This window comes from Curcuma longa, chromosome 11, assembly GCF_044706935.1.
Source record: "Curcuma longa cultivar G26 ecotype Majalengka, Jawa Barat chromosome 11, ITB_CL_G26_1.1, whole genome shotgun sequence".
Classification (NCBI taxonomy): Eukaryota; Viridiplantae; Streptophyta; class Magnoliopsida; order Zingiberales; family Zingiberaceae; genus Curcuma; species Curcuma longa.
Genome location: NC_133871.1, coordinates 32,747,784 through 32,771,589, shown reverse-complemented (window position 1 = coordinate 32,771,589; position 23,806 = coordinate 32,747,784). Strand labels below are relative to the sequence as shown.

General features: G+C 37.0%; 2 protein-coding genes across 3 annotated transcripts; both read left to right on the top strand.

The window, feature by feature from the left end:
- Positions 1-911: 911 nt before the first annotated feature.
- LOC141839195 (cation-chloride cotransporter 1-like) lies at positions 912-14,914 on the top strand. Of its 2 annotated transcripts, none has more exons than XM_074726888.1 (13): positions 912-1,057; positions 2,533-2,679; positions 3,046-3,130; positions 4,284-4,375; positions 4,919-5,033; positions 5,625-5,725; positions 5,905-5,966; positions 10,425-10,676; positions 10,831-10,945; positions 11,601-11,795; positions 12,308-12,705; positions 13,506-13,667; positions 13,824-14,914. In XM_074726888.1, the coding sequence occupies exons 1-13, from the start codon at positions 912-914 to the stop codon at positions 14,912-14,914; spliced, it is 2,961 nt and encodes a 986-aa protein (XP_074582989.1). The 2 variants fall into 2 exon arrangements, with proteins under 2 accessions (XP_074582989.1, XP_074582988.1); XM_074726887.1 differs by having other exon boundaries at positions 915-1,057; positions 3,046-3,142.
- A 576-nt stretch (positions 14,915-15,490) lies between these two features.
- On the top strand, positions 15,491-21,999 carry LOC141837598 (3-hydroxy-3-methylglutaryl-coenzyme A reductase 3-like). Its single transcript, XM_074724979.1, has 5 exons — positions 15,491-16,068; positions 16,143-16,303; positions 16,844-16,864; positions 21,332-21,681; positions 21,766-21,999. Exons 1-5 carry the CDS (start codon positions 15,491-15,493, stop codon positions 21,997-21,999), a joined length of 1,344 nt encoding a protein of 447 aa, XP_074581080.1.
- The last annotated feature ends 1,807 nt before the right edge of the window (positions 22,000-23,806 follow it).

Below are 23,806 nucleotides of genomic sequence, written 5' to 3'. Positions count from 1 at the left end.
CTTCAGGCAATGTAAGCCATTTTTATTCTGCAGGGATAGCTTAATAGAGATTTTGTTAAGACTTTAAATAATGTTGTCTTTTGGTAGATACAAATGCTGGCCCTTAAGTATGGTTCACGAATCAGGTTCCTGAACTGATTCATACTGTTTGTTAATTGATTCTTGTCTAACTCCAAGTCTTACTGTGGTCCAACCGATGGGCAAAACAGATTTAATGTTGTGAAAAAAAAATACTGAGCAAAACGTAATTGAATATTAGAGAAATCTTCTTTTTTAACTTCTTCTAATCAAGGTTTGAATCATGAATTGTTTTGGTGAATTATAGAATTATGAATCATGTCCAAACAATCGTCTTCACTTAAAAAATTATAAAATATCTTCAAAATAATGCTACTCTGTTTAGAATATTTTTGGTATCTAAAATTATATAAAATAATATGGCCTTATGCTTACACTGAGGTATTGTCTTAAGTTAGTATATAAGATATCATTCATGCGACCGTATGCATTTTTTATGTTCTTAGCTCCCACTGGTTGACTCAGATGGTTCCTGCATAGGAGATACCTCAAAAAATTACTTACAAATCATTGAAAGTATGCTAGTTCAGTTTTGTCCTTTTGGTTGCTTGGTAGGAGCTTCAGTATATCTCATGTTTTGGTGAGGCTGCTTCTCATTGGATAACATAAATGCAGCATTACATTTTTAAAAAAATGAAATATAACCTGCATGGCACACCTGGATCCTTGACCCGCAGATGATTTACTTTTCATAATTCTTTTTCCATATTTTATATGCTGTTTTACTTGCTAGATAAGAACATTTTTTTTTGTTGTTGATAATTAATGAGTTATTGTGATCCTGATTCTGTTGATGTTCTACAGGTCTGCTAAACTATTTTTCAATATAGTTGATGATGGGCAATGGTGAAATTGAAAGTGCAGACGATGAAATGTCTTCAAGCGATGGACAAAATCATAGACCTATGGTTTCTCATGAAGGATCCGGTGTTCAAATGAGGTCTATGGAGTCTAGATTGTCCCCAGAGATACCACTGAAGTAATTCCTTATTTGAAACTTCTATTATTTCCACTGATTCCGTAACTTGTGTCTTATAGGTGTCCCATTCTCAAAATCATTTTCTTATTACTTATGAGCTTCATCTTTAACTTATCATGCTTCTGCTAGTACAGTTTGTTTTATTTTATAATAGTTTCAATTTAATTACTATATGTAACTTGGTACCAATTTGCTATCTCATAAGGGAGCAGCAGGAGTTACAATCTCATTCATGTTCATTGGGATAGAGTGATATGCATGTAGTGGTGTCGATGGGCCATGTGAGCACAATATGGGCTTGGTGGCCTGTTTACTTGGACTGGGCTAGACATATTACACCGCGTCTCAAGTTATGCCAAAGAAATTTGATATCAGATATCATTTCCTGATCTCACGTTATAATTGTCTGAGCCAAAGTGATCAAGCCTACCATTGATACCATTGAGTGCATGTGTTCCACCCATCCCTCTAGTTTCCTCTTGATTTTGTTAATGACATACATAAAGTGAGCCTTGGCCTTCTTGCCATTGTGTTAGAATTGACAAGCATATTTTTTATTCTTCTAATAGAAATAAACAAATAAGAAAATTGTAAAGGAAACCTTTCAAATAAAATCGTAACCGTGTTGGGGAGATTTAGGATGGAGCTGTTGATAACTTTGTTGCTAGCAATGAATATCACTGGTGTTATGGGATGATGATGATATTGTGTTAATGATAGTAGCGGTGATGGTGATGGAGGAATTATAATGTGAAGATGATTGGAAGTGTTGAGGATCCCCACTTTGATACCAAATTGATAGGAGCTGATGTCCTATCATGTAGAATATCAAAGTGATGAAATAAAGGGATGCAATTTTCCTACAGAATATAGGCATCAATAAACATGTCAATATATATAGGCATATAAAAAGCAATACTCAAAAGCTGAGATGAGGTCCCTTTGAATTCTCTTGGCTTGAGCCATAATTAATGTGTGCAAGCCACATCATTGTTGAGTTGTAATGACTTCATTAGCTTGGTTGAAGATTTTCTTATAATCAATGTGAAAGGATCTTGTTTAATTTTCATGAATGCTCAATGATAAACTCATTATGAGTTGCATTTTTTAGTTTGGTAAGGTTCAATAGCAATTACATCTATCCTTTTAGGCCTCATTTCTACCATCAGGATAACTCCTGATGCATTCTGCATTCTGGTTCTACTGTGGTGTGCATATCTTATGAAGCCTTTTTTCTTTCATTGTCACAAATCCTCAACTTCTGTTTATTGCGGGATCGAGGATTGGATTTCCTATTTCGCATGCTAGGTTATAGAATATAATGTTCTAAAATTTTGATAAATATGGATTTTTTTAGAAACAACTTATGCGGAATGTGTACCTTCACTTTTACTGTTTATTTGGCTAGCATAAGTTTTATGTTGCTCTTTTCGTGGTTGATTGCTGAAAATATATACATTTTATTTCCTCTGTAGGCCAATTAGGGTACCATCAAAGTCGGTGAATCTTCCCAATACAATAGAAGGTCTCTCCCATGGTCATGATGGATCTAACAATGTCCAAAGGGAATCAAAGTTGGAACTATTTGGTTTTGATTTTGTTAATAGACTGGGACTCAAACGGTATGTCATAAAATTGGAATCCGCTATTTTTTTTTACATTCATCCTCCTTTTTTTGTTGTCATTGCTCAATAAATCATCAATTAGTTGCTAATTCATTGTCAGATCTGTATGTTTGGTATATTGTTGCAACCAAGGTATAAACTCCAGTCCAGTATTAATATCAGACCTTCTGGACTGAATATGTATTTATCTCTCTGGTATATTGACGAGAAATGTTTTGAAATGCTCTAGTTTGGCATATAGTTGGTTTACCCACGTTACTTGTGTAACCATCCAGTCTGACTTTTAGGTACAATTGGAATTATACATATTTAAACCTTGGATCAACCATCTTCTTCAAATTTTAATTGATTAAATCATTACAGTATGACAGGGGAACACGTTCAAACACCCACACCCTCATGCCCAAGAGATGGTGAGGACATATCCATTGCTCTTGGGAGCCCAAAGGTACTCTTGCCAGTTTTCTGGTTATAACTTCTGTAATTTGCTTTGCTTTATCTGGAAAAAATCTCTGGATATATATATATTACTGGCATTGGTAGAATTTACTTATTCAAACATCATCTCCTGCTTCAATACCTCGTTTAACCTTATGTTTCCACAGATTTCTTCCAACATTATAGCTGCTGAAGTAAACCAAGTATGGCAACCTGAATTGATCCCTTTCCCTGACAACCTCAGGAAAAGCAACATATTTGCTCCTACTTAAACCCCAAGAATTGGCCCAAAAAGAATATTTACACACGTGCAATAATATTTACTATTTGCTGACCTCATACCATCTAATATCTCATCATATGCGAAGACAAGGAAACTGAGCTGACTAAACATAGGACAGTGGATGGTGAACATTATTAAATATGATAAGGTGGATGTGCACCACCGGTTTCATCTCCCTCCATTGGTTGCATCATTATGTCGCTTCACATTCATACGGAGAATGGGAACAACGATGTGCAGAATAGTTGTTTTATGTAAAGTTGTTGATTGTCCTGCACTAGATTTTCAGTTTTGTTGGAAAATTTTCAATTATATTTGTGTAAAACTTGAGATGGGATAGAACCATGGTTGCAGGTTGTCAGTTTTGAGAAAACAATTTAGGTTGTGAAACTCTACATTTTTTTGAAGCAAGTCTGCAAGTACGTTTTCAGGTATTCAATGTTGCTGTTATGACCTGTACCTTTGATGGTTTGGTGGACTAACCTTATTTTTTGGCCTTCCTAGACATTTATTCTAGTGAAGATGACACTTGAAAATAGAGTAACATCTGTTATAAGAACCCTCAAACATGCACATTTAGGTAAAGGCAGGTTTTGAACTGAGACCTTCGCAACAACTTTTAAGGTTCTTACAACTAATCTGGTTGATACTGTCCTTTGAAATTGAACGTCAATGTAGTCTCAGAAGCTTATGTACTGTACAAAGTCTCCTTGTATACAATGTTTTCTTTTGTCTGTAAGTTCGTGTTTAGACTCTCTTGTACGCTTCTGTCTTGTAGTTTACAACTTCTTAAGTCAAATCTAAGGTGAATTTTATATTACAGATTATTCACAACCATACTACTGTCTGTCATGTTGGTTGTCAATATTTCTTTTTGCAGGTTGCCAGTTCAAAGCTCGGGACTATGATGGGCGTTTTTGTACCTTGCTTCCAGAATATCTTGGGAATCATATACTATATCCGTTTTACCTGGTGAATTACATCATAATTTGACTAATCAATTTCCAATGCTAGCTTGAATGCATTAGTGCCGTTTTTATTTCAACACTGTAACATAATAATGACATTCCTAGTATCTAACATGTCAATTAAGTATCATGATAACCAATAGAACAACACTAGTCGTTCTAACAGTCAAGAGGGATAAAAACTGTATTGAATTTTTAAAGGGAGAATTATTACACTATAGGACTTTGGTTTAATACTCAAAGACAAAGTACCTCATGTGAAACTAGACCATAACATGTGTAACTGACAACTTTTAATGCTCCTTCAACCAAGAACATTGATATTATCTATGTTTAAAAGGAAACTCAAATATTAAAATAAAATTGAAAAGACACCTGAAGGTGACGGAGACACAATGCTGCTACAGTTGTTCAGAGGCTTGATAATGCAGAGTGCTCCGAAACTTATATTGGAAGGAGTCTGCTGGACTTGATAAGAATACATTGATTTGATCTTCATTGAAACTTATTGATTGTAGGCGATAATATTTGGTATTTCTTTTTGTAGGATTGTGGGCATGGCTGGCATCGGTGAGGGTCTTCTATTGGTTGCATTTTGTGGATCATGCACTTTCTTAACGACAATATCACTAAGTGCCATTGCAACAAATGGGGCAATGAAGGTAAACATTTTTTTTCTTGGAGAGATTTAGTATTTAGTTTTTTGGATCCAGGCCCATAAAGCTTTTGGATCCCAGTCTTGCTTGGAAAACTGAAGTAAGCATTCTTTAAGATGCATGAAACTACTAGCTATACTACTTGACTCTAGTACAATCATTCAATGTGAGTGTCAATGACACCAGGCAATTGCCCCTAAGAATTTTTTTACACATAATCAATAGGAAGGAATATGAGCGTTCACCTGGAGTTGGTATCCATGTGTTAGTATCTGACAAAGGTACCAAGAAATTAGATGAAGAGTCAAAGAATCAAATACTACCTTGAAAGAGACTAACTTAAAGGAAGTCTAAACAAGTCTTAGCAATTGATCCAGGTTGGGAAGAACTGAAGATTTCGAGCAGTCTTTTGTAATTAATATTGAACTTACTATGCTATTATGTTTCTAATGTTCTATTGCATGAATTTGAGGTTGCTTTGTTTGGTTTATAACTATGATATCTTTTATATTCCTTCCTTGTTGCATGTTTGATATATTTAGTCCAAGGATTATTAGTTAAACAAATTTTGAGTTAACATTTAGTTTGAACATTCAGGGAGGTGGGCCATATTATCTCATTGGTAGGTCCTTGGGTCCAGAAGTTGGAGTTAGCATCGGACTATGCTTCTTCCTTGGCAATGCAATTGCTGGTGCTATGTAAGTCTATCTAGTTTTCGTTTTCATAGTGTTTGTATTTTTCTTTCACACTTTATATTTAGATCTCTGCTGTTTCTCTGTTTCAAATGTGTGCGAAAGTAATTTAATCACAAGATATGGAGCATGTAGGTTTCAGTTTTTGCTTCTTTGCTACTTCTTCATTTTTTTAATGACTTCAGGTATGTCTTGGGAGCTGTGGAGACCTTCTTGGATGCTGTGCCTGCTGCTGGATTGTTTAGAGGTAATTTAGGTTGGCAGTTAGATTTCTTTGCTCACCAGAAAATAGGAAAGAATAAGATAAAATAAATCTCTTCTATTTGATGCACTTATGGAGTTGAGGTTTGGATATTCAGTTTGTGTAAGATCAAACCACCAGATTGAACATGAGGTTACCTATTAGGTGTGCTAATCTTTCAAGATTTGTAAATTTTGACCTACGCTTTCCATTATTAATACAATGCAAATTGCAATCAGATTGCAAGAAGATATTGGTTGTAAAAAATGTGCATATATTTAGAGCTAAGTATACAACAATTTTATGTTTTTTTTTATTGTAAACAAGTTTGTTGAATTACAATGACCTCTAGTATTCTTTGAAATTGCAAAGTTCAATCACCCTTGTGAATCACCTTCAATGAATTACAATGCTAGTAAAAATTTAGTATTGTCAATTGAGCTCATTTGTAAAAATATGTAATGAAGATCAAAAAAGGTTACATGAGGCAACTGAGGGACTGCAGGACGAGAAGCACCAAGGTGGTGTTGGAGCAGCTTGTGAAGGATGAGTTGGCGCGGCTAAGTTGGTTGGCTCGATGGCTTGAGGTCCATTGGAGATTTGAGAAGAATAATATGGGACGTTTGAGGAACTACAAGATGAGCATCAAGGTGCAATGTTGATGACACGTGGAAGAAGGCGAAGTATGTAGGTGAAGCGTGAAGGATGACATATAAAACGAGTTGTGTACTCGATGCATTCAAAGAATGAGTAATTTGATGGTAGATGACCTTGGTGAAGAAGTTAAGCTATGGAAGGTAGCCTCTACCATGCGGATTGTGAGAGTTGAGATAATGTATCCTTGGGAGAGGATAAATCTCAACTTAGGTGAAACTCTGTCATTAGGATGATCATAATCAGGTTCTAGTCTACTAGAGGTGAATATAGTCGATTGGTGATCTAAGTTGATTAAGGAGTCGACTCAAATTGATCAACCGACGAATAGAATATTTTTGTTCGCGATTGAGTCGACTAAATAATTAATTGATCTTTAGTCAATCACTAATGAAATTTTTTGATGCATTAGGAAAGTCTGAAGGAATCATTGATGTGCAAAGTTGCCTTGTAATGATCGAATGACCTAAGGGCAATAGTGGAGTAGTCAATTGTTATGGAATTTAGTCAACTCAACTAGTCGTTGGCAGATTCAGGTTGAAGCTGTCAGGAAACCAGTCAACTGATCAACGATTCGATAGATCAGTATAGCGACAAGTAAATATTGAAGGTGCAAAGGCTAAAGGGGCATGTAAGGTGGACGTAGAGATTGGATATACGTTATTGAGTCTTTAATTGTAATTCCTCTAAGCTCATTATATCTTCTTGTGCTAAGATGTTTTTCCACCTTCAAAGGGTATCCACAAAGAAGAAAGATAGTGGGCTTTTGGAAGAGACTCATCAACGATTCATACACTATGGAGTAGGAATGAGGATTCACAACCATGTTACATAAGCTTCTTAGCAATTGTGTTATGTGTATTTTTTTTATTTCAGCTCATTCGGCCATCCACACAACACTGTTGCTAACATCAAACTCATTAAGTAGGGATTTTTGGCATGAAGAGCAAGATCCGAACTTGCACATGTTTTTGTTTATGGGTGTGTTCGGGCTCCCTAGAACAGCCAAACCCACAATCCTAGCTAACAGTAGACTCAAGTCTGCCATGTTCAGTGAATAACTTGTTGAGCCGATCCATTGCAGTGATCAGCATGTCTTTAAGCCTAAATTTAGAATGCCTATCATCTTGGTCAGCCCACCAAACAGGTTGAACTTTCTTTGATTGGGCTAATAGATGTCTTAGCCTAGCTCAAAGAGGTTCAGCTTTTGTCAATTGAGCCCTGGGATGCTCTATATTTTCATCTCCTATAAGTGTTACATTGTAGTAGCTTTGCCCATCTATTATCTATTGAATAAGACAAGTTACACCTCGATCTATGAAGTGTGTCTTTTTTTTTTAGCTGCTTCTGTGTCAAAAAGAGCTACCTTGTTTATCTCCTAAGTTACACCATGCATTTATGAAGGTTACTTTATTTCAATTGGCTCTCTTATCAACTCTTCACACTCTTCTTGAGTAGTGCAAGACATGCTTTGGTTCCTAAATTTATGATTCTCATACCTCCTACCACCATGTTGTACAAGACCAATGAAACACCTTTGTTTGTGTATAACTAAAAGCTAAGACTTAGGCATGCTACAACAAGTCCTCAGAACTCTCTGATCCTCTCTTCGCCTAACGTCACCTCAGATTCTGCCTCTAATTTGGACCTTCCCATTGTTCTTCACAAAAGTACCTCAGATTCTGCCTCAAACATGAACCTTCCCATTGGTCTTCACAAAAGTATTTTTGCTATTTATCCTATGCTTCACTGTCACTTAAATATTCTTCTTTTTGCCCTCTTTTTCTTCAAAACAAATTCCTCAGATTGTCTCAGAGGTTCTTTGGGATCTGACTATCTGAGTTGATAGTAGAGTTGGTTCCTCTTTCTCCTAGAAAGTCTACTATGGGCCACAAGTTGATTTTTATTGTTAAATGCTCTTATGATGAATTGTAGGCCAGCTAAAAGTTTGCCTAATGGTTAAGGGATACATTGTTTGCGCTGACAATTTTGACATTTTTTTTCTCTTGTGACAAGATTACTTCAATTCACCTCTATCTTAGTCGTTGTCTTTCACAATATCAAGCAACCTTCAAGATATAATTTAATTTCCTCAAAGAGTAAAAAGCAGACTGTCTTAGCTAATGAAAGGGAGAAGACAGTATACAATTATGGCCTTAACGGATGTGAGCTCACTTGGATCAAAGAACTGTAATCAAGTTAAGACATGCTCTCATGAAGCTTATAAAGTTGTATTATGACGATCAAACTGCTTGGATTTCAATCCAATGTTCCATGGGAGGACAAAGTATCGTCACTTCATCAGGGAGAGCTAAATTGAATAAGATCGCCATCGCATTTGGAGCAGATGTGCTAAGAAAATCCTTATGATGTTCTAGAATTGAATATAATTGTTACCAGCTAGATTTTCATGATATATTTGAAGTAGCTCAAGGGGAATGTAAATGTCATACATACTAAGAATCTTCTTGTAATTTTACAGTGATGAATAATAACATAAATAGAGGGGACTACCTAGGGTAATTAACACTAATAATCTCTGTAACAGTTGAAAACAGAGTCTGCATGGGCACTGTGATCATAGTTTTGCAGATAATATATGAGATTAGATTGTTGCAGTATCTATTTGGTGATATTGAAAAAGTACAGTGTATGATTGTATGGGAAATTGATTTTAAGGAAAAATAGGCAATAATAAGAGAGGATGATGTTAGCCAAGTGCAAATAACAAAATGAGCTGAGTTTAATTCTTTGGTGTGTAGAAAGAGTAACAAAACATGGACAACTAGAACAGCCATTAAGATGAGTGTTGAAATGAGACAGTTAATTCCTGACCAAATACAATAAATTTGAAGCAGGAGAGATCAAACTATCTCCTCATATACAAGCATGCAGAAGTAGACAAATATTCTGAAACACAATATTACATAGATAGCTAAACCAAAACAATGGCCAAAGTTTACGCAAAAGATGTTATTCAGATGTGCAATAGAATCGTAGAGATATTTTGAAAAGTTGCTAAAATATCACTTTATGTTAGGAAAGACAAAAACTTTCCATTGAAACATTACACAATATTTTTGAAAACATGGTTTAAAATTTCGAGCTATATCGGAGTTTGAGTTTATGATTGAAACGATACGATTTTGGTACCGTATTATGCTATGCCAATATGGTTTCAGTATTTTTTAAATATAAAATACATTAATTTAAAATAAAATTATAACCTAAATATTAAAAAATACAAATAAAATAATAAATAAAATATTTAAAAAAAAAAGAAAAAAATGTGGATCACGCCCCTCCGCAAGCCTGTGGAGGTTGCCGTAGGACCATGGCACCTCCATGATTCCGCGGAGGTCACCGCGGGATCGTGGCTCCTCTGTGATTCCACAGAGGTCGTTGCGGGATTGTGGCGCCTCCGCGATTCTGTGGAGATCATTGCGGGATCGTGGTGGTCCGCTGTGCCGATGCTGGTACCGATGTCGGGCGGCGGGTGGAACAATAAATTTCACTTGCTTTGCCCAGTATGGTATGAAATTTTAAACTGTAACAACAACCAAACCTTATCCCACTAGGTGGGGTCGGGAAAAAGAACAGTCTACGAAATTTTACCGTTGCGTCAAGACTCTCCTTCTACGAAATTTTAAACTATGCTTGAAAATATATTTTTTAGGTCCAGTTTCTTTGGTGTAGAACACTGTTAGTTTAAGGATATGTTTTCCTTTTAATGCAACAAGGACCAATGCTTCATTTATCTGATTTCTTCTTGTTTATCCTTATTAATTGTATTTCTTCTGCTGTTTTTAGAGACTGTCACACTCATCACTAACAGCACTGCTGCTGATGGTACAATAACTGAAGTAATGACAACTATATCAACTCCAAGTTTGCGTGACCTGCAAGTTTATGGAGTTATTGTGACTATCCTTCTCTGCTTTGTTGTGTTTGGAGGAGTAAAGATGATAAACAGGGTAGCTCCAGCTTTCTTGATTCCTGTACTTTTTTCACTTTCCTGCATATTCATTGGAGCTCTTTCAGGTCCAAGGAGTGATGACTCGAGTAAGATTCCTTTATTATTTTGTTCTTTTTATCAAAATTGATAACTATTTTATGTATGCCAATTTTAAACTCTTCTATGGATGAGTTGCATCTTTTTCTTTCGTTGTTTGTGGACTCTCATGCATATGTTGCTCTCTTTTGGAGACTGGAACAGGTGGTATAACTGGATTGAGATTAAAAACATTCAAAGAGAATTGGAGTTCTGATTATCAGTTCACTACAAATGCCGGAATACCTGATCCAGAAGGGCCTATATACTGGAATTTTAAGTAAGTCTTATTACTTTTAGCATATCTATGTTTTCCCATAGGAATAATGGTGAGGTATAGTAGTATGGTTTTTAAAGGGGCGTATGGTTTTTAAAGGGGCATCCCTATTTGCTTGCTTGAATTGAATATTGCCTTAAGGTCCTTGCTTAAGACCTGCTGATAAGAAATCTTGTGCTCTGGGGCTAGTAGAAAGTGGCTGTGCTATGACAAAGCACAAAATTTAATGAATATAAGTAACTCACAGTTGTATGCTGCGATGAAGTAAAATATCATCACTATATTATAAAACTTTGATGGACAAGAGTATTCAGCTTTTGTTATTTTCATTTGGAGAATTTAAGCATGTTCCATGGAATTGCATCTCACTGTGCTTTTGGAAACATCAAAGCTTCAAAACCAAGTCGACAAGACAGTAGTAGATTTGTTTACTAGATTAGTATGTTAATATCCGAATTGTAAGAGCTTGTGAGTTCAAATTTCATATTAAAATTTCTTATGCAGGATATCATCTGTGCTAGTTGGCTATGTTTGCTTTATGTATTAGGTTGGGATTTAGCTTAGGCACCTTCCCTTTTGTGTATATATAATATGTACGTTAAAATTGTGAAGAAGTAACTTTATATTTACATCTATTCTCTCTTTTTATGCTTTGTAGTGCATTGGTGGGTCTATTCTTTCCAGCTGTAACAGGAATCATGGCTGGTTCTAACCGATCTGCCTCTTTGAAGGATACACAGCGCTCTATACCAATTGGAACACTTTCTGCAACAGTTCTTACCTCCTTTTTATATTTTATATCAGTTATATTATTTGGATCCTTGGCCACTAGAGAAGAGCTACTGACAAATCGGTAAAATAAATTTCCCTATGTTATCATATAGATAGTGCATGAGAGTTTAAAATCCTGTAACATCTACAGAATCTATCACCTTGCTTGCAAATCCTGCTTCTGTTTAGTCTTGCGAATTTGCAATTTTGTACCCTACTCTGGCACTTGAAGCTGCTGTCTCTATAAGAGCATAAATTTGTCTATCAGGAATTTACACGCCAGAAAGAAGAGTTTTGTAGCTCCTGAAAAGGGGAAGAACATGTGGATGTGATTAACTTAATCATCTTGTTTATATGGTATTTTTATGATTTCCTCATCATAAAGCTTCTTAAGTTGTTTCCTAACTTGAAAACGTAGTTATGCTAGGTTAACACTATGTTAAAGTAGGCCAAATGTGTACAGTACAATATTCTTTGGTTTGAAGAAAAAAGTGCCTCGAAGGCTGTAACATTAAACTCTTATGCTTGCAATATTCCTCTGTTTCAAACCTAAATGTTTATTCTCGTTGCTGGACCTATTCCCTTATTGTGCAGGCTTCTTACTGCTGCAGTTGCTTGGCCCTTTCCAGCAATTATATATGCTGGGATTGTTCTCTCCACTTTAGGTGCAGCGCTTCAGAGTTTGACAGGTGCACCACGCTTGCTCGCAGCAATAGCGAACGATGACATTCTCCCAGTTCTTAAATATTTCATGGCCACAGAAGGAGAACCTCATTTGGCAACTCTCTTTACTGCCTGTGTTTGTATCAGCTGTGTTATAATTGGAAACCTGGATATGATAACACCTACTATAACTATGTTCTTCCTGCTTTGTTATGCTGGAGTCAACTTATCTAGCTTCCTTCTTGACCTACTTGATGCTCCTAGCTGGCGCCCTAGATGGAAATTTCACCATTGGAGTCTCTCACTTCTTGGAGCATCTCTTTGCATTGGTATGCCCTTTTGCATGGAGAAAGTCATCTCTTTTTGCTAGCCTAACTAGATCTTGAGGTGTCTGATTTGAAATTGTATAATATACAAACTACATCGAATGGATGTGCCACTTCTAGATCAAATTGCAGTGTACAAAAGAAAAAAGCAAGTTTGAAAATACAAAGGAATTAGTAATTACCACATAACTCAATGGCTTCAGATATTTCTTGTACAAATTAACAGGAAACACTCGGCAAGAAGATTGTGGAAGTTCTTATACATCAATTTGTTTACCTTATTACATCAATAGTGAATTGGCTTGCTACTGGTTGTGACTGATGCTGTTATGCTAAATCCTCTAATGACTCTTTAGATCTGTCATGTTTTATTTTCATCAGAGAGCATTTAATATATAGTACTACATTCGTCATTTTGTTGTGAAATTCATGACAAATTTGAAAAAGAATGGGCCATATCTGATCAACCATATGATATTCTATTCTGCATGGAATTCATGATTGTTTTTTTTCCTCTCTTGCTTTCATCTTTTTAATGATCTTACATTTTGATTCTTTTTTCTAAATTGAACGCCTGCAAGTATGTTGTGTTTTCTTAACATGGAATTTGAGAACTAATATATGGTGTGTTGAGCTAGATCTTGCTTGTAAGCTCATTCCTTTTTCCTTTGCTTCTTGCACTAGTTATCAAGAAATAGTAAATTGTAAAGTAAATATCTTGTCCCCCAATTGTTTAGCTTTAGAAAAGTAGTCCATGGGCATCTCTTTTTTATTATTTCTAAGATTATTTTTGTTCTGTCCAGTGATCATGTTCCTGATATCCTGGTCATTCACTGTGGTGTCTCTGGCCCTTGCTAGCCTCATATATTATTATGTGAGCAAAAAAGGGAAGGCTGGAGACTGGGGGGATGGATTCAAGAGTGCCTATTTTCAACTAGCCTTGCGAAGCCTTCGATCACTGGGAGGTATGCCTTCACAAGATACTGGTTTGTTATGATTCCGAGGAAAAATATGCTGCTAAATACATATTTTGCTGGATGTTATAAATACAACCGTCATGAATCGGCTTTTAGCAGAGCCTCTACGAATGTTTGGTTTCTTGTAACTGTCCTTTGTTGCAGCAAACCAGGTACACCCTAAAAATTGGTACCCTATCCCGCTCATCTTCTGCAGACCGTGGGGAAAGCTACCTGAAAATGTTCCTTGTCACCCAAAACTAGCAGATTTTGCTAACTGCATGAAGAAGAAAGGTCGAGGGATGTCAATCTTTGTCTCAATTATTGATGGTGACTATCATGAATTGGCAGAGGATGCCAAGGTCATGAGCCGTCAGCTGAGCACCTACATCAACTACAAACGCTGTGAAGGAGTAGCTGAGATTATAGTTGCTCCAACAATGTCTGACGGCTTTCGTGGTATTGTCCAGACAATGGGACTAGGCAACCTTAAGCCCAATATTATAGTAATGCGATACCCTGAAATATGGCGCCGGGAGAACCTCTTCCAGATTCCATCTACTTTTGTCAGCATCATCAATGATTGCATTACCGCCAACAAAGCAGTTGTAATTGTCAAGGGCCTCGACGAATGGCCGGGTGAATATCAAAGACAATTTGGCACAATTGACCTCTACTGGATCGTGAGAGATGGAGGGCTCATGCTTCTCTTATCCCAGCTCCTCCTGACAAAAGAAAGTTTTGAGGGTTGCAAGATTCAAGTCTTTTGCATTGCCGAAGAGGACACAGAAGCCGAAGTTCTCATGGCTGATGTTAAGAAGTTCCTTTACGACCTCCGCATGCAAGCTGAGGTAATTGTTATAACAATGAAGTCATGGGAGTTGGATGCTAACAATGCAGGTCAACAAGACGAGTCGATGGAGGCATTCACGGGCGCACAACGCCGAATTGCAAAGTACCTTTCTGAGATGAAGGAGACAGCCAAAAGTGAAGGAAAACCCTTGATGGCTGATGGGAAGCCAGTAATTGTAAATGAGCAACAGGTCGATAAGTTCCTTTATACGACTCTGAAGTTAAATTCAACGATACTTGGATACTCACGGATGGCAGCTGTCGTGTTGGTCAGCCTCCCTCCACCCCCTCTAAATCACCCAGCGTATTTCTACATGGAGTACATGGATCTCTTAGTTGAGAATGTGCCAAGGATGTTGATAGTTAGGGGATATAGGAGAGATGTTGTCACCCTGTTCACATAATTGTACTTATTTTCTGGTTGTAATTTCCTTTTTGTCTCGATTCTTTTTTATTCATTGATTCTTTTTTGGACTCATGGGAACCTCAATTTTCATATACTTAAAAAAAAAATTTACTGTCGATTGACAATCCAATAGAAAGTGTATATTTACATGACTGTTTCTTGCATTGATACAGCAATCTCAAGTCTATGGACGCTGCTTGTCAAGCTCAGCTAAAGGTTTGAACTCAACAACTTTTGATGTGGAACAAGCAAAGGTTTGAACCTCCTCCTACTCAATACTCTTTAATTTATCACATCTCATCCGACATTTAATTCAACCACCTTTAAAAAAACAAATATATGAAATGTTATTCCTTTATTATCCTTCGAAAGAAACAAAAGAAATAATTCCATTCACAAAAGAAAAGGAAAAAAATAAAAAAATAAATGTTCTTTTAATTTTCGCATGGATTATTATTTTTATATATCAACAGCTATCGATCATTCTAGTATAAGAAACTTCTTCTTCTTCCTATACTGTGGCTGGTGTAGCAGTCAGTTGCCTCCCCTCCCCTCCCCATCTCTCGACGCCGCCATGCAGGCATTTGACATCATCGCCTTCGTCCACTCCAACGATGAGGAGGACACCTTCCTGATCCCTTCTGCCGTGCGAAGAATACCAGAGTTTTCTTCTAACGACGAGGAGCTCATATCCTCTGTCGTGGCTGGAACAATCCCTTCTTATGAGTTGGAAGGTAAGCTTGGAGATTGCCGGCGGGCAGTCGGGATCCGCAGGGAGGCTCTGAGGAGGATCACTGGAAGTTCGTTGGAGGGACTGCCATTCGATGGGTTCGACTATGCCTCGATATTGAACCAGTGTTGTGAACTCCCCATCGGGTATGTTCAGCTGCCGGTGGGGATCGCAGGGCCACTGCTGCTCGATGGAAAACACTACTACGTGCCAATGGCGACCACCGAAGGGTGCCTGGTCGCTAGCACCAATAGAGGTTGCAAGGCTATAGCAAAATCTGGAGGCGCCATGAGTGTTCTACTGAGAGATGGGATGACGAGGGCACCGGTCGTGAGATTGCCGTCGGCGAGGAGAGCAGCTGAACTGAAGGCCTTTTTGGAAAACCCCAGCAATTTCGAGACCATTTCCGTGGTCTTCAACAGGTATTCGATCACAGTTGTGGTGCATGGGTTATTATAATGATCGGTGACTGTTATATATATATATATATATATAGGTCTAGCAGATTCGCAAAATTACAGAGTATTCATTGTGCACTTGCTGGGAGGAATATCTACATCAGATTCAGTTGCAGCACTGGAGATGCTATGGGAATGAACATGGTTTCTAAAGGTGTAGAATATGTGTTGGATGAACTGAAGAAGGACTTGTTACCTTGTAGAGGAACAAAAAAAATCAGGAGATAGAGCAAATAACTTTGCAAATTGTATTTCACGGAAGGGGAAAGCAGTGCCTATTTATAGGCCTTTACAATTGACCGTTTCGACAAAAGATTAAACAAAAAAATAAAAGATTAAATCAAAAGACTCGGACAAAGCCAAAAAACTCGGACCAATATTTATCTAATTTTTTTTTTAACACCCTCCCTTAAACTGAAATCGACAGAAATCAGTTTAAGAGAAAACAACAGCAGCACGTGAACAAACTCCAAGTAGACCACGCAACCTCACAAATGTAGCTAACTTGAGAGGCTTGGTCTGTATATCTGCAACTTGATCTTCACTTCGGCAATAAATCAGTTTGATTGTTCCATCATTGCTGAGATCTCTTAAAAAATAATACTTCACATCGATATGTTTACTTCTGCCATGTAGCACAGGATTCTTAGAGAGTTTGATTGCAGAATTGTTATCACAAAAAATTGTAGTTGCTTCAATTTGTTTGAACTGAAGCTCTTCAAGAATTTTTCTCAACCAGATAGCTTGACAAGCACAAGCAGTTGCAGCAATAAATTCAGCTTCTGTAGTTGACAAGGAGACAATTGGTTGCTTCTTAGAAGACCATGATACAGCCCCTGTGCCCAACATAAATACATAACCTGAAGTGCTCTTTCTATCATCTTGATCTCCTGCATAATCACTATCAGTAAACCCAAACAACTCTGAATTTTCACCCTTCTTATAGAATAATCCAAAATCTTTAGTTCCTTGTAAGTAGCGAAGGATTCTCTTGGCAGTTAACAAATGTATTTCTGTTGGATTTTCCATGTATCTACTTATCAAACTCACTGGATACATTATGTCTGGCCTTGTCGCAGTTAAATACATCAGGCTGCCAACAATTTGCTTATAAATTGTACTGTCCACCTTCTTTCCTTCATGATCCTTGTTTAGCTTCAAGCCGAACTCAGTTGGAGTGCTTACAGGATTGCAATCCTTCATTTGAAACCTGTTCAAAATTTCTTGCACATATTTCTTTTGAGAAATAAAGATTCCATTAGTTGATTGCACTACTTCCATGCCAAGGAAGTAATGCATCATTCCAAGATCAGACATTTCAAATTCAACCATCATAGATTTCTTGAATTCTTGAAACAAGGTATCATCAGTTCCAGTAAATATGAGATCGTCTACATATAAGCAGACAATGAGCAATTTCCCCTTATCTCCAACTTTAATAAAGAGTGTATGTTCATATGGACATTTGTGAAAGCCTTCTTTGAAGAAATAGGACTCAATGCGACTATACCAAGCTCGTGGGGCTTGTTTTAATCCATAGAGAGCCTTCTTTAATTTATATACTTTATGCTCATTTCCGATCTTAATATAACCAAGAGGTTGTTCTACAAATACCTGTTCCTCCAAGTTTCCATGCAAGAATGCTGATTTGACATCTAGTTGGTAAATAGGCCACGAGTTTTGTGCCGCCAATGCAACCACCAATCTGATTGTGTCATGTCTTGCAACAGGAGCAAAAACTTCTGTATAATCAATTCCATACTCTTGCTTATATCCCTTAGCTACTAGACGCGCCTTATACTTGTCAACTTCACCATTTTCTTTTATCTTTGTTTTGAAGACCCACTTTACACCAATGGTTTTGTGTCCTTTCGGAAGATCAATCAGCTCCCAAGTATCATTTCTTTCAATGGCTTCAATTTCATCATCCATCGCCTTACGCCATTTTGCATCTTTAACGGCACTTTCAAAGGTTGTAGGATCACAATCTGAAAATAAAGCAAAATGTGTAAGAGGATCATCACCTTGATCAATACCAGTCACCTCATAATTAGACATCCATGCTGGTCTTCTTCGAACACGTTGTGGCCTTTGTGATTCTACTTCTATTGAACTTTGATCTGTTATAGGAGTATTTTGAGAGACTTCCTCATGTTGCTTATCCTCCATAGGTTGTTGTACTTTCTCATCATCATCAAGATCTGCTGGGATTTGTTGCTTATCCTCCATAGGTTGTTGTACTTCATCATTATCAAGATCTGCTGGGATAATTCTTTTAACACCATTTTGATTCCATGGCCAAGTGTCTTTTTCATCAAAAATAACATCACGACTTATAATGATTTTCTTAGTGCAAGGATTATATAATCTATAAGCTTTTGATGTATTACTTATACCAAGAAAAATGCATTTTTCACCTTTGTCGTCTAACTTCTTTCTTCTTTCATCTGGAATATGAGCATAGGCGATACATCCGAAAACCCGAAAATGATCAACCGTTGGTTTTCTTCCACTCCAAGCTTCCTCTGGTGTCATATTTTGAACAGATAATGTGGGACTTCTATTCAATATATGGATACTCCAATTAACTGCTTCTGGCCAAAAATTTTTAGGAATACCACTTGTCGTCAGAAGGCTTCGCACCATATTCATAATAGTGCGGTTCTTCCTTTCACATATACCATTCTGTTGGGGTGTGTAAGCAGCTGTAAGTTGTCTTCTGATTCCATGATTCTCACAAAAATTTGCAAATTCATGTGAGTTATATTCTCCACCACGATCTGTACGCAGAACTTTAATCGAATTGCCAATTTCTTTCTCGACAAGTACTTTATAATTTTTGAAAGCAGTAAAGGCTTCGGATTTTTCTTGCAAAAAATAAATCCATATTTTGCGACTATAATCATCAATAAAGGTAATTATGTATCTTTTACCTCCATTAGAATGTGGTGTTATTGGCCCGCAAATATCTGAATGGACAAGCTCCAATGCCGCCTTTGCTCTCCAAGATTTTCCCTGGGGGAATTGATTACGGTGTTGTTTGCTAACAACACATTCTTCACAAACTTGAGAAGGAATTGCAATTTGAGGAAGACCGATTACCATATTCTTCTGTTTTAGTGTTTTTAATCCACTAAAATTTAGATGTCCATAGCGAAAGTGCCATAACCATGCCTCATCATCAAATTTTGCTGAAAAACATGAATGAGATGTAGTATGAAGATAAAGCGGAAACATACGATTGGCTGTCATGTTAACTTGCGCAATTAAACCCAACTTTGCATCTTGAATGCGACAAACTCCTTCTTTAATGGCAATTTCATATCCTTTTTCTTGTAGTTGACCCACACTAAGCAAATTAGTCTTTAAATCTGGCACAAACAGAACATTAGAGATAGTATGGGTAGTATTTCCTTTTGCTTGTATGGTTACCTTTCCCTTTCCCATAACAGAAATTGTAGAGTTATCGCCAAATTTGACAGAACTGCGAAAGGTTTCATCTAAGTCAGAAAATGTATCCTTCTCCCCACACATGTGGTTACTGCAACCTGTATCTAAATACCATACATGTCGTTGAGTTTTCTCTTTCTCATGACATACCATCAAAAGAGATACTTCTCTCTTCTTCTTCTGCAAAGTTAGTCTGATCTCCATTTTGTTTATTCAAATTAGTGTAACATTCTGATCTATAATGGCCATACCTATGACATCGGTAACATTCAACATTGGACTTGTCTGCTGACTTTGTTCTATCAGTTGTTGAATAATAACCTCCACGTCCTCTTCTTTGAAAATAATTCTCTTGATGTTGATTTTGTTGTTGGTTTCCTCGATCGTTGTTGTATCTTCCTCCTCTTCCTTGACCTCTGCCTCTTCCTCGTCCTCTATCACTTCTATAATTTGTAGAGTGATTTTCTGATAAAGCCTTCAATGCTTGCTCCTCTTTTTCATATTGATTGATTTTCTGCTCATGAACCAATAATGAACCTTGTAATTCATCAATTGAAAGTGTACTTACATCATTTGCTTCTTCAATGGCGCAGACAACAAAATTAAATTTTGGTGTCATAGATCGAAGGATTTTTTCGATGATGAGAACATCCTCTGTCTTGTCACCAAGGATCCGCATTTTATTGACGATTGTCATCGTTCTTGAAAAATATTCTGAAACTGATTCTCCTGATTTCATTCGGAGCATTTCAAACTCTGAACGAAGTGCTTGAAGCTGCTGCCTCTTAGCTCTTGTCGTGCCTTGGTACTTCTTTTTCATAGAATCCCAGATATCTTTTGCAGTATCCTTGCAGAGAATGGTTTCCAAGATCGAACGATCTATAGCTTGGAAGAGATAATTCTTTGCTTTAAGATCTTTCAATTGCTCTTCTGTTAGCGCAGCATCTTCTTTTGATTTTGCTACTCCAGAAATCACGACCGTCCAATATTCTTTGGACCTTAAGAAATTCTCCATGAGCATGCTCCAATGATCATAATGACCATCAAAGCGTGGAATCGCAGGTTGCACAAAATTATTTTCAGATGCCATTGAAGAGACAAGTGATCACACAAATTGGAAAAAAAATATCGAATATCAGGAAATATGGTGACCTTTACAGTGTGGCAGAACTCTCTCCTTTTCAATGGGTTCACGGTGTTCGACGCCGAGAGAAAAAAAATTGCTGTGCACAGATCTGAGGGAGAAAAACGAAGGAGGAGAAAAAAAAAAGCTTGCCGTGCACAGATTTCTGAATGCTTTTGCAGCGGAGCAGAAGTCTGCAATTGAGAAATTCCTGCCGATGGGTTCCCACGACGATATGTCGGTGATGAAAAGGAAGATGGCGAAGCTGCTGCAGCAGGTATAGAGAACAGAGACAGAAAAAAAACTGGTGACTTATCCTCCAGGGGTTGTCGAGGGATCTCGCCGTGCAAGGCTGGTGAAGAGGCTCTGATACCACTGTTACCTTGTAGAGGAACAAAAAAAACAGGAGATAGAGCAAATAACTTTGCAAATTGTATTTCATGGAAGGGGAAAGCAGTGCCTATTTATAGGCCTTTACAATTGACCGTTTCGACAAAAGATTAAACAAAAAAATAAAAGATTAAATCAAAAGACTCGGACAAAGCCAAAAAACTCGGACCAATATTTATCTAATTTTTTTTTTTAACAATAATGTCTATACCTCTGCTCAGGTATAAATATATGCATGCTTCCTTTAATTTGATCGACGATCAGGTAATTTTTGCTCCGATAAAAAACCAGCCGCTGTGAATTGGATCGAAGGACGAGGCAAAACAGTGGTTTGCGAGGCAGTCATCGAGGAGGAAGTCGTGAAGAATGTTCTGAAGACCAATGTCTCCACGCTCGTGGAACTCAACGTGATTAAGAACCTCGCAGGCTCAGCGGTCGCTGGATCTCTCGGAGGGTTCAATGCACATGCCGGCAACATCGTGTCTGCCATCTTCGTCGCCACCGGCCGCCAAGATCTAGCCCAAATCCTAGAGAGTTCTCACTGCATCACTATGATGGAAGCAGTGAACGACGGTCAGAATCTTCACGTCTCGGTGACCATGCCATCCATCGAGGTAAAATTTATTTCTATAATTAATAACCATCTTATCGGTTAATCACCATGCATGTGATGTAAAATTTTTCTACTCGACGTGTAGGTTGGCACGGTGGGAGGTGGGACTCAGTTGGCCTCCCAGGCTGCTTGCCTGGACCTGCTCGGAGTGAAGGGTGGAAGCGAAACCCCGGGGGAAAACTCCAAGCGTCTGGCGGCTGTTGTGGCAGGTGCAGTTCTAGCTGGGGAACTCTCTCTTATTTCAGCTCTTGCAACCGGTCAACTCGTAAAGTGCCATTTGAAGTACAACAGATCCACCAAAGATACGTGCAAATTCTGATGAAAGAATTAAGGCTTTCGGATTCGTTTTGACTAGCCTCTTGTTTGCTTGTGACTTAGCTTCTTGCAATGTTATGGTCCTTGAACTAATAAGAATCTCTCCTGTTAAGTATTTAGTATTTACATATATTTCAGAGATTCAGATTAAGCCAGTACTGGTACGCAGTTCATGATTCTTTCTAAATACCATGATCTCGTCTCCAAATTCAAGAAGAAAATGAATCTTGCAAGTGTTCTGCTTTTGGAGATGTTTGCCTGCGCCAAGAAAGGTATATTCGAAGCATATTTGGATCATTCAGATGTTCATAGATCTTTACTAATTAATTCAGATGTCGAAGTTTGAAAATAGACTATCGCATAAATCACAATTGACTTTCATAGCAAACAAAAAACAATAATAAAATAAAAAATTAACTCGCTATGAAGTCTGGCATTATTTTATAATGTTATTTATTGAGGCAAACACAACTATTATTATATATTGAACATGTGGGATCTAGTAAAATTTTTAAAACACTTTCGAGCTAAAATAATTTAAAAAGGTCGTCAAAATGTTTAATGGACATCTTTATTTAGCAATATTTTCCTTCAAATTGAGACTTTTATTAAAACAATTTTTTATTGAATTCTTACAAATTCATATATATTTTTATTTCATATATAAGCATATAATATTCTAAATTTTAATGACTTTGTGAATGCTAAAACACCGGGTCCCATATATGACTCTCAAGAATCATATTTAGTTTTAAAAAAAAAATTACAAAAAGTTCTACAAAGTAGTAATCCAGTTATCATTAGACTAACTAACGTAATTATCATCGATCTTAATTAGTTAGTTTCAGATTTGTTGCTTAAACAGTGAAAGCTTTTAATGGAACAGCTGGCCTAGCTGGCTAGCTATTATATTCCCGGTCATGTCCTCCTTTCCACGATTCCAACACGCGTCGCGTCGTGTCGCGTTCACGGCTCAGATAAACCCTAACGTCCACTGTATTTACTAATAAGCATCGAACCTCGATAGTTAATTAAGCTAATGATCCCCTTTTGTTTGTTTAAGCAATAATATAATGAAGCATTACGTTAAAGTGACGGGATCTTAATTAATTAACAATTAATTATGTTGGTGGGTGGATTTATAGCGGCGATTTAAAAGGATAATTAGGATGCACATGGCTTCCGACAAGACAAAGCGCCGAAAGGATTATTATAATTTCTCAATTAATTAATTAAAATCCTTGGAGGTTAAATTATGATCGCGGTGGTTCCCCACTCTCGATTTAATTTAATTATCCGAAACCACTTCATTGGATTAAGCCATTGGAGTGGGTATATATCCAATCGCAACGCAACGTACGTGATTTTATATGATTTTATGGTCTACGTGAAATAATAAATAATGAAGTTAAATGACTTAATTAATTTAATTTTATAAATTTAACCAACTTAATTAAACTCTAAGAGTGTAAGAAATTCATCTGAGCCATTATATGGATTGCCCATGAGCATCCGGATAGAACACGTGGAACTATATAGTAAAAATATCATTTATTCCTTGTTTTTAAAAAAAAAAATCATATTGAAAGATTAAAATAATAGTTTGTTTCGTGTGAGAGAGGAAACCTAAGACGCGAGTCGTGATCCATGATTCTCCTGTAAGATGGGGATCACTAACTCAAGTACTTGAAAAATAATACAATAATTAAATTAATTATTATGATAACTTATTATTATATTGAATCAAATTAAAGAATTTAGAAAAAATAAATAAAGTAAGAGTTGTGCTCATATACAAAATTGTATCTTTG